This window comes from Neomonachus schauinslandi, chromosome 7, assembly GCF_002201575.2.
Source record: "Neomonachus schauinslandi chromosome 7, ASM220157v2, whole genome shotgun sequence".
NCBI classification, from domain to species: Eukaryota; Metazoa; Chordata; class Mammalia; order Carnivora; family Phocidae; genus Neomonachus; species Neomonachus schauinslandi.
Window position 1 is genome coordinate 26,127,455 of NC_058409.1, and position 11,702 is coordinate 26,139,156.

Sequence of the window (11,702 nt, forward strand, 5' to 3'; positions counted from 1 at the left end):
GCGTCTGCCTTCGGCTCAGGTCATGATCCCAGGGTCCTGGGATCGAGTCCCACATTGGGCTCCCTGCTCGGCGGGAAGCCTGCTCTCCCTCTCCCACTCCCACTGCTTGTGTTCCTGCTCTCGCTCTCTGTCCCTGTCAAATAAATAAATAAAAATCTTTAAAAAAAAAAAAATTTAAAAAAAAAGAATCCAACGCTATTTTAGTCTCAAACTGTTGAAAGTTAAAGATTGTGACCTACGAATTTGAGGGTCACTACCTTTATATTTTGTTGAACTAATACGTTTAGTAATCATACGATTATTCTTATCTTTATTATCATCAACAAGAACTATATTTCAGGCATTATTTGTAGATTTAAAAAATTTTTCACAATTTGCCTCACAAATACTGATTTTGTTACTAAATTTGATTTATGCACATTTTTTCACATTTTATCAAAATCTTAAATCAAGGGGCGCCTGGATGGCTCAGTCATTAAGTGTCTGCCTTCGGCTCAGGTCATGATCCCAGGGTCCTGGGATTGAGCCCTGCATCGGGCTCCCAGCTCCGCGGGAAGCCTGCTTCTCCCTCTCCCACTCCTCCTGCTTGTGTTCCTTCTCTTGCTGTGTCTCTGTCAAATAAATAAATAAAATCTTAAAAAAAAAAATCTTAAATCAAAAGTCTTCAATTGAAGTCTTAAGAGTTACTATTGGGGCACCTGGGTGGGGGTCAGTCTGTTAAGCATCCATCTCTTGGTCTCAGCACAGGTCTTGATCACAGGGTCATGAGTTCAAGCCCCATGTTGGACTCCACGCTGGGCGTGGAGCCTACTTAAAAAAAAAAAAAAAAAGAATTGCTGTTGACCAGGTAACAGTGGTCTTCTTTCTTGGCTATGTACAAATTTGGTTATAGCAGTTAATATCATCACTTTATTGATTGTATTTTTGAGACCACATGAGTTGAATTTAGTTCTAGTTTGAGAAGTCTTCAAAACAATAATAGCGCTTTTAGTGTTTAAATTTTTTTTGAGTGTGCAGAAATGCACATAAACAGTGGCATGACAGGTGATAAGAATCATCTAAGTAGCTCTCCAAGAGCTCTTTCTTTTTTTCTTTTAAAGATTTTATTTATTTATTTGACGGAGAGAGCGAGCGAGAGAGGGAACACAAGCAGGGGGGAGTGGGAGAGGGAGAAGCAGGCTCTCCACTGAGCAGGGAGCCCGATGTGGGGCTCGATCCCAGGACCCTGGGATCATGACCTGAGACAAAGGCAGATGCTCAACTACTGAGCCACCCAGGCACCCTAGAGCTCTTCCAATAAATATAAAATTCTCTGTGAAGAAAGCATGTGTGTTTAGTTATAGAGTTTTTTCTTTCCCTATGGTGTATAACATAAGATGGTGGATTATAATTAATAACACCTTAGATCCAACAAGATAGAGTTTTCCCATTTTACAGATAAGGAAACAAGCTCATGAAGGTTAGATTCCTTGCCATATTGTCATATGACTAAGAAATAGAGACCCATTTCAGGAGAATGGTTTGATTTGGTTTGATTCTTCAAACTATGTGCTTTTAACTGCTTTACTTGGCTCCTTCTGTGTGTAACAAATTGGAGAGAGAATTTGTATACTAGAAAAAAAATTACATCTCTTGTATCTTTAACAGTGGGGTAGCTAAACTTCTCTCTTTTCTGTTGTTGTCCCCACCTCCATCTCTGTTAGCTGTTGACAGGTCAGTGACTGCCAGTCTAAGTGATGCTCGGGATGCCCTGGTGAATGCTGTCATAGACTCTCTTTCAGCTTATCGTTCTTCAGTCCTAAGTAACCAACAGCCTGGACTCATGGTTCCTTTTTCTTTGCGGCTTTTCCCACTCTTTGTGTTGGCTCTTCTTAAACAGGTAAGAGAATCAAAACCAGAAACTAAAATAGTGAAAATGTCAGTAGCCCATATTTTTCTCCTGTGAACCAATAAACACTTGTATGTATTACTTAAAGCCATTTAAGTTTTCTGAGGACAGTGACTTTGACTCTTACTTGAACCTTGAACGAATTTGTAACCCAATAAAGTTACAAGATACTGATTTAAAGCACGTGCCTTATTTGTAAGAGAGATGTTCACCAAGTATTCACTGACATTATCAGAGATGTCAGTGATGATCGGTTTTCCAGTTTTCCAGAACAAGAGCTGTATATTTTATTGCTCATGCAAGAAGTCACACATGAAACTCTTTTGGCTTTTTCCTGCTCTCTCCAGTATTTCAGCCACATACTACTACTTAATCTTAGATATGCCCTCTCATACCTGTGTACCTATTTCCATGACCTGCATTGTACTTTCCTATTCCTGTGTTTGAGCTCAGATGTTATCTCTCTGGCAGTTGCCTTTCCATCTATGGTCTTTTAGAGTTTTTTATTTGATATTTATTACTTATTTGTCTCCCCTGCCTGCCCTTTGCCCCTACCACTGGCAGGTAGAGGAGGCTTATTTTTCTAGTATCCAAAATAAAATGTCCAAGCTTGTATACTTAGGGTATAAAGTTTATTAATTTTAAATATATATTATAAATTTTATTAAATTTATAAATTTATTAAATTTTATTAAAAAGCTCATGTCAATAAATCACCTGGGAGAGCATCCCAGGTTCCAAAATTGATGAAGACTACTCTGATCTTGTCAATTTGTATATTTTTCTGAACTCCAGGATTGACTGTCTGGTGTATGTCATCTCTTCTAGGAGAGAAGAGCAACCCACTCATACTAATAGGATGGCTTTTGGATCAACTTCTAGTTTAACTCAAATTGTGTATTTCCACTTCTGAATATAATGTTAAATGCAGATAAATTATATAAATACTTAAATTTTAACTTAAAAATCTGAGCTTTTCCCTCTTTAGGTCTTTCCTTAAATGCTGTCCTTTCGCTGAGGCCTGATCTCCTCATTTAGTGTGCAATGTTCCCTAGTCACCCTAACCTACATTCTTTACTTCTCTTCCCTCCCTTATTTTTCTCCATAGTATTTAACACTGACATATCAATATTTTGCTTGTTTATTATTTACTTTTCCCTTACTAGGATTTTTTGTCCATTAGGGCAAGGATTTTTATCTTTTTTGAAGAGTTACCATTTTGTCCCAGCACCTATAACAATTCTTAGTACATAATGGGCTCTCAGTAAATAGTTATTGAATGATTAAATAAACTTTCCTTCTTCCATTTCCCATAATATTCTTTCTTCTTTCTTAGTGACTATTAACATACTAATTTAAAAGAGTGGGGCACCTGGCTGGCTTAGTTGGTAGAGCATGTGACTCTTTATCTTGGGGTCATGGGTTTGAGCCCCATGTTGAGCGCAGAGCTTACTTAAAAAGAAATTTTTTTTTAAAAGATTTATTTATTTATTTGAGAGAGTGAGAATGAGAGAGAGAGAGAGTACATGAGAGGGGGGAGGGTTAGAGGGAGAAGCAGGCTCCTCGCCGAGCAGGGAGCCCAATGCGGGACTCGATCCAGGGACTCTAGGATCATGACTTGAGCCGAAGGCAGTCGCTCAACCAACTGAGCCACCCAGGCGCCCCTTAAAAAGAAATTTTAAGAGCCTTTGGGCCTCAGGCTGGCTCCTTCAATAGAGCATGCAACTCTTGATCTCCGGGTTATGAGTTCAAGCCCCACCCACGTTGGATGTAGAGATTATTTATAAAAAAAAAAAATCTTAAGAGCCTTTTCTAATCTTCCTTTATAATCTCATTGCTGCTCGCTCTCTGCCTGTTTCTACTACTTTCCATCAGTAGGGATGTTTACAACTTTTTAAAGATTTTTTTTAAGTAATCTCTACACCCACTGTGGGGCTGGAACTCACAACCTCAAGATCAAGAGTTGCATGCCATACCAACTGAGCCAGCCAGGTGCCCCAGGAATGCTTAAAACCCTACCCCAAAACTTTTAATATTCTCCATAAGCTAATATACCAGTTAAAACTCAGTACTTAAACACCAGTAAAACTTACTATTTACTACTTTTATTCTGCTAGGTAACTATCCTCATTTGTATTAATTTTTCTGGTTGAGTTTTAAGCTTTATTGTGGTGTTCAATTTCTCTAACTATGGGAGAAACAAGGATAGTTAACCATTAGTCATCACCTAGCATTTATGAAACACAGATCTTTCGTCCTTCGTTTGTGTTTTCATTTTATCATCTGTAGTATAACTTTATTCTTCTCATGGTATTATTTAGATTTTTATATCATTATCCCTCTATGGCAGATAGAATGTTTAGATCTATTTCACTGATTAGGAAACACCAGAGAGACCTGATGACTTTGCCATGGTCAGGTAATTAGCTTCTTTCAGGTGGCAATATAGCCATAATTTAATAGATGTGTGACTTCTTAAAAGATACTTAACAGAATTAAAAGAATAATTAACAAGAAATTTGCTAATTCTGTCTGAAGATATTCTTTTAACATCTGATATTTGCAAAGCTTTGTTTATATTTGTTATTAAGTATCTCCCCCCCCCCCTTTTTATGGGGCGTGGTGTTTTGTTACAGAAATCGTTTCAGACTGGGACAAATGCACGTCTAGATGAACGCATTTTTGCCATGTGTCAAGTGAAAAATCAGCCCTTGGTTTACCTTATGCTCACAACTCATCCTAGTTTGTATAGAGTTGACAATCTTTCAGATGAGGTAAGATTGATTACTTTTTCAGTGGCTATTTCTTGGAGGTTTATAAACCTAATTATACTGGTCCATTGTAGAATGAGGCAAGTTTTGTTGTTGTTTTTAAGATTTATTTATTCATTTTACAGAGAGAGAGAGAGCACACATGAGGATGAGGGGGTGGGCAGAGGGAGAAGCAGGCTCCCCACTGAGCAGAGGGCTGGATGCAGGACTCCATCCCAGGACCCTGGGATCATGACCTGAGCCAGAGGCAGACGCATAACAACTGAGCTACCCAGGCGCCCCAAAGAAAAAAATATTTAAGTTGTAACATTATTTGCCCCTTTATGTCCTCATTCTTTCATATGGATCTTCTCTAGGAGAGTAGAAAACAGAGCCACTGATGGCTCTTCTTTCCCACCAGAGAAAGACAAGATTCTTTTTTTCTTTCACATTAGAACACCTCTAGGGGAAATTTCTGAATGGCTATATTGAGTCAGTGTATGTTCTTTGTGCTGCTCCCCACATGCCCTAAGGTGAGAGGTCTTAAGGTAATGTGATTAATACTCCCTCTTAAAGCTAAAGCCTCGGGCGCCTGGGTGGCTCAGTCGTTAAGCGTCTGCCTTCGGCTCAGGTCATGATCTCAGGGTCCTGGGATGGAGTCCCGCATCGGGCTCCCTGCTCCTTGGGAGCCTGCTTCTCCCTCTGCCTCTCTCTCTCTCTCTGTCTCTCATGAATAAATAAATAAAATCTTTAAAAAAAAAAAAAAAAAGCTAAAGCCTCATGCTGGAGGGGGCATACTGCTTGGTAGATCAGTATTTTATTTGCTTCCTCCTTTAGGTAAGGTTTAATGAAGCACCTGAGTTCAAGTACTCCAAATTTTTTTGGTCAAAAATTAATAGTTATGAATATTTAAAGGTGTGTGTGTGTTTTCAGAGAACAGTATTACTGTCCATTATAAATGAGAAATTTACATTTCTGGCCTTAATAAATTAATGTCAAACTGAATAGAACTATTAAAATCTCATTTGCATTGGGCTCACACATAACCTAAGCCACACAATCAGCCATTATTATTAACTAAATTCCAGACTTCATTTGGTTCTCATTGAAGTCATTTATTTGTTCAGGATACATGGGTATTGGTTGCATTTATTTATTTTTTTTTTAAGATTTTTTTTTTTTTAACAGATTTTTATTTATTTGACAGAGAGACATAGCGAGAGAGGGAACACAAGCAGGGGGAGTGGGAGAGGGAGAAGCAGGCTTCCCGCTGAGCAGGGAGCCCAATGTGGGGCTTGATCCCAGGACCCTGGGATCATGACCTGAGCTGAAGGCAGACGCTTAACGACTGAGCCACCCAGGCGCCCCCCATTTATTGTATTTTTTAAGTAATAGTTAAGATCAGAAGTTAATTTGGCTTTATTGGGATTCACAGTGGGTTTGTCTAGATAACAGATAAATATTTCATCTTCTTTATATTTAAATATGAATAACTGTGATTTACCTAAGTTTCAAAGTCTCAAAGGTAACATTAAAAAAAATTTTTTTTTAATTGTGACTACATACTACCATGTCAAGAAAAATTCTTGGAATGCAAAGATTTGGTCAGAGTCAAGGGAAAGCTTTAGTGCTGTAGAGTTTGCAAACCAGAAGTCTGCTCTGAAGGGGAAGGTTTCAGCTCAGGGTTGAATAGGCAAAAATTGCAAGTTCTGTGTCATTAGGGGTTGTTCAGCCTGAGGTCCCAAACTGCAACTTTAGGAGCAGAGTGACAAATTGGATACAATTCAGTATTTCTCATAGCAGCTTCAGGATTTGGCAGTAGCTGCAGAGCCTGATAAGATGTGTGGCAGGGGTCTGCAAATTTTGCTGAATTTTGTGTGGGCTTGCCACCTCAGGCTGTGTTGTCTGGTTTTGTTCCCCATGGGCATTTGGTCTATTAAAAAGTTTAGTTTTTCTCCCTTGACATGAGGGAACCCATCTTGTCAGCTGTTGCTGTCTAATTATTGGGGTATTTTATTCTTACTTGCATCAAAAAGCTGTAACTTTGGGGGCACCTGGGTGGCTCAGTCGGTTAAGTGTGTGACTCTTGATTTCGATCAGGTCATGATCTCACGGTCATGGGATCGAGCCCCACGTTGTGCTCCACCCTCAGTGGGGAGGGAGTCTGCTTGAGATTCTCTGTCCCTTTCCCTCTGCCCCTCCTCTCTCTCTCAAATAAATAAAGTCTAAAAGTTTAATTTTTTTTGCTTAATTTCTCAGGGAGCACTCAACATCAACGATCGCACCATACCTCAGCCACCTATTCTTCAGCTTTCCGTGGAGAAGCTGAGCAGGGATGGAGCTTTCCTCATGGATGCAGGCTCTGTGAGTAGTCGGCTGATCTGGGTCGTTACCTCTGCATACTATTATACCTTCATTCCCTTTAATATCTCTTTTCCTGAACAGGTTATATGCTATTTAATCTATGTATTTTATTATGAGCCACCTTCTCCCTCCATAGCCTCTTTTCATGATAAGCATAAATGTCTCATCATGGTAAAAAGTAATTATTATTAGTTCAGTTGAAGATTGTATAATCTTACTAAACATACTTACCATTTTGATCTTTTAAAACATACTCAGTGGTAAAGGTGAGTCAGCAGCTCACTGTTACACATGTCTCAAAATGATTTTCTTCCTGTCCCCAGGTACTGATGCTTTGGGTTGGAAAAAATTGTGGACAAAATTTTCTCAGCCAAGTTCTAGGAGTTCAAAACTATGCATTAATTCCACAGATTATGGTAAGACTGTCCTAACATGATTGTGATTGTGGTAGACTTACAGGACCATTTAATTGGTCTATGTATGGCAGGGTCCTTTTTTTTTTTTTAAAGATTTTATTTTTATTTATTTGTCAGAGAGAGAGCACAAAGCAGGGGGAGTGGCAGGCAGAGAGGGAGAAGCAGACTCCCCGCTGAGCAGGGAGCCCAGTGTGGGACTTGATCCCAGGACCCCAGGATCACGACCTGAACCGAAGGCAGATGCTTAATGACTGAGCCACCCAGGCGTCCCTATGGCAGGGTCCTTTTAAATGCTGCTTTGGAGTAAGAACTGATCTAATTGCCACATAAGCAAATGACTTGTGATCGGTGTCAGTTGGATTAATATATATTATTGAAGAAAGTAATAATGAACTCTGTCACCAGTTCTGTAACCATGGACAAGTCACTAACTGCCTCATTAGTAAATTAAGATTGTTCTTGCTTATGGAGGAGTAACTGAAATGATCCACGAGAAAGCATTTGTTTAGCTCTATAGCATTTGTTTGGATAATTTTGGGTGGCTCAGTCAGTTAAGATCTCTAGGTGATTCATATACATGATAAAGTTTGAGAAGCACTGTAAATGATGCCTTAGATACGTGATTCAAGTAAGTTGGATATTGCTGGTTTTTGTTCAATAGACAGACCTTCCAGAACTTGATACACCAGAATCTGCCAGAATAATAGCATTCATCTCTTGGCTTAGAGAGCAGAGACCATTTTTCCCCATACTTTATGTAATAAGGTAAGTTGAATTTTTCATATGCTAATAATGAAATAATTTGTTTAGCTTTACAGGGACCTATTTTGAGTCATATGTGACTATTGCTTAACCAAACCCTTCAGAAAAAAAAAAAAAATGAAGTTTCAATAAATATTACTCAATTATGCTTTATATGCAATTACTAGTAAAGAGTATGTTAAAAGCCTCATGACAAATCCACTTTATTTTACTATTATATTTTATCTAATGTATATATTTTTGTCTCTTATTCCTCAGGGATGAGAGTCCAATGAAAGCAAACTTCCTTCAAAACATGGTAGAAGACAGAACAGAATCTGCATTATCATATTATGAATTCCTCTTGCATATACAACAACAAGTGAACAAATGAAGATATTTGACTTAAAGTCATGATAATGCAGTACACCTGAGAATGTGTAATACTTTCCTTTTCTATTAGGTTTGTGGACTAATGTGATGATTGTATGTTCTCACTGTGATTTCAACAAACTATAGCAAATAAAGGACCACAGCAGAGAATCAAACATGCTACTCTGAAATACTGTATTTTTCAAATCAAAATAGATCTACGTACATTTGATTGGATACTTTTTTCCTTTGCTGCCAATAATGTTTGAGTTGTTATGGATTGAAATAGGATGAGACAATATTGCAGAGGCAAAGTACATTTTGTAAAATAAAGACTTCTGTGTTTCAAATGTATTATTTCTCATTTTTTCCTGAAATTTTGGCTGCTACATCTACAACCTCACAAGACTAAGTGTCGCAGGGATGTTACAAATCCATTGATAAATGATCTTTTTAAAATCCAAAAAATTTCAGAAGTAAATAGTATGTAGAAAAGCTAGAACCCATCCCCCACACCTGTTTTTTTTTTTTTTAAGGAAGAAAAAGGATCATCATGTTAACTAAAACTAGAGTAAACTAACTCTAGACTAGTTTGAGAAGAAGAATATGAATAATACAGTTGAGCTTTAAAATCTGTCAGTATTCTCTATACTTGAAGAACAAAGTCACTTTGATTTGAAGTGAAAACTAATTAAGTGGTTTTCTGATTTGACTGCAGAAGACTTGGTTGGACCCAGTATCATATTCTGCAGTGAAAAGAATCAGCCGTCTTCATAAATACATTGGGACTGGCAATGATAATAGGGAGATGAGAAACTGGTTATCTTGATCCTTGAAGTGGGCTTTGGTTCATTTCTGCTCTGTGATGTATAATAAAAGTGTTATATTGGTGAATTGATAAATTAAAGAAATTAAAGGTTTTTAAAATTCTGTCTCAAATGTGTCAGTAACATTTTTCTAAGGAATTTAATAATTGGAAGCCGCTCATAAGATATTTATTCTTGGATATTAAACTTATTAAAGCATGAATGCTGCTGTTTGATTTGGTGGATATTAAGATTACACAAATCCAATATACTGAAGTTATGGTAGAAATGTGATTTCTGAACATGCTCAAGAGACTGCTTTTTTGATTGAGCCAGAGAAATATTATAGTCAAAACCATTGAGTGGATTTTGTTTACAAATAGGTAAATTATACATTTGTATATTTTAAGTGCTGAGATAGGATATCTTTAAAAGAGTTTGGCCCATTTTTCACAGATTCACCTTGTCTTGTATGAACTTCTTAACGTAAAAGTTGTTCATGTGTAATACTTGATGAAAAGATTTTTGTTTCTTTGTTTTAATGGGTTAGAAAAATGTGTTTACAATCTTGGTCTCATACGATCACCAATGAAATAGTAACTTTCAGGTTTACATCAGTATGAGCTGACTTTAACTGAGTTGTTTGGGGATAGGGAAGAATCAGGTCCCATTAGAGTATACACGACTGCTTGCCTGCTGGATCAAACTAATTGTTTGGGTTTTATAGGAATATCATCTCCCTTAAGCAGTATTAAGGTTTATCTTCAGTATGCGAGTGGTACATTGAACTGGACATTGTCTTGAAAGCTGCTTCATTATTATTAGGAAGCAATTTTCAAGTTGTAGCAAATTAAAATAAATTTATATTTTCCCCTCTTTTAAAGAAACAGTCATCCTTGTGCACTGATGTTTCTTAAAATAACTGAAATACTCTTCTTAATGTGAATTGTAAATGTTGATATTTGTAGGTCCTTTCTTAATAGTAGAGAAGAACCTTCCAGAGGGAAAAATTTGTGCTTCTAGGGACAGTGATCTTCCTTGTGCCTCACTTCAGAACTCTAAGTGGGTATGACTCTTGTTATTGCCACATGCTTTGTTAGTGTATTTCACAAATTTACTTTTAAAATTTCACTTTAAAAATTATTTTAGATAGTGTGTAACATGTGCAATCCAGAATAATTTTATAATAGGTCATAAAAAAACCTAATTTTAGTTAAGATTCATAGTATTTGTTCTCTGGGTAATGAGAGAATGAATGAACCTTTTGGAGATACTGATATTAAGCAATTATTTTTTGCAATACTGAATGTGTTTTTTAGTTTCTTTTTTTGGTTTTTTTTTTTGCAGTAGGGCACTACCTATCTCATCTTGTATTACTTTTTGATGTAAAGCAACTAATATTTACACTATGCCATATTTTTTTTATTGTAGTTGTAAATTATGAACGATCCTTGAATTTTCTACAGATCTACAACTACTAAAGTAACAGACAAGGGCAATCTTGGTATTTAAATCTGAGCATGGCAATTCTACCATAAAAAGTACTCTATTTTTCTAATTTCTAGGATTTTTAAAATAACATTTCTGTACGTCTGACATTAATATTCACTCAAGCTGTGTACCATTTTAGTTTGCATATACTTCATTGTTTTAATTTAATGTAATGTATTGAGTCTAACAGACTTTTACGATAATTAGAACAAAGGATTTATTTCTTCTAATCAAAGATGCATAACAGCTATTATCTAGGGGACCATCAAATGTGATTTCAAGATTTTGTTAACTACTTCAAATATAATCCTTACATAGAAATTTTAATTTTGTAAAGTAGTGTATAATATTGTAACATTAAATTCTTGTTTCAAATTCAAATATGTATTGATCTTCAATGTGCTGTGTTAAATCTTGCTTCTCTTAAATATTAGAGACAAGATTTGTCTTCCTTTTTACAGTTTGTAATTTTCACTGTTTTATTCCTGTAAAAAAAAAGTCATTTGTAACCCATGCAAATAATCGCTTGAACTGTGCTAACTTATCAATTTGGCTATTCAATAAAGTTATTGAAAGAGCTTACATATAGTGACCTGTTATTTAAAGGGGATAACCTGCCAGTCACTGAATTGTGCCATGTTGTACACCCAAGTTAAGTCAATGGAAGGCTTTGGCTGAAAGCACTTTGCATCTAAGCTGGTGTCTGGGAGGTCATAAACCGGATTCTTGATGCTCACTCCTCAAGGATTGCAGGATTTAAAATTCTAGATTGAAAGGTTTTTTTTTTTTTTAATTCTCGACGTGTTTAAGATAGTACTCCATTGTCTTCTGGACCCTTTGGTTATTGATAGGATGCCTACTGTCAATCTGAATG

The 11,702-nt window shown here is 36.7% G+C and overlaps 1 protein-coding gene across 1 annotated transcript in view; it reads left to right on the top strand.

Annotated features, from left to right (window-relative positions):
* SEC24A (SEC24 homolog A, COPII coat complex component) overlaps positions 1-11,409 on the top strand; it is a 67,218-nt gene extending 55,809 nt beyond the window's left edge. The window contains exons 19-24 of the mRNA XM_044916759.1: positions 1,656-1,879; positions 4,525-4,662; positions 6,898-7,002; positions 7,326-7,418; positions 8,080-8,183; positions 8,439-11,409. Coding sequence (XP_044772694.1) covers positions 1,656-1,879; positions 4,525-4,662; positions 6,898-7,002; positions 7,326-7,418; positions 8,080-8,183; positions 8,439-8,553 — 779 coding nt within the window. The 3' untranslated portion in view covers positions 8,554-11,409. The remainder of the gene's footprint in view (positions 1-1,655; positions 1,880-4,524; positions 4,663-6,897; positions 7,003-7,325; positions 7,419-8,079; positions 8,184-8,438) is intronic.
* The last annotated feature ends 293 nt before the right edge of the window (positions 11,410-11,702 follow it).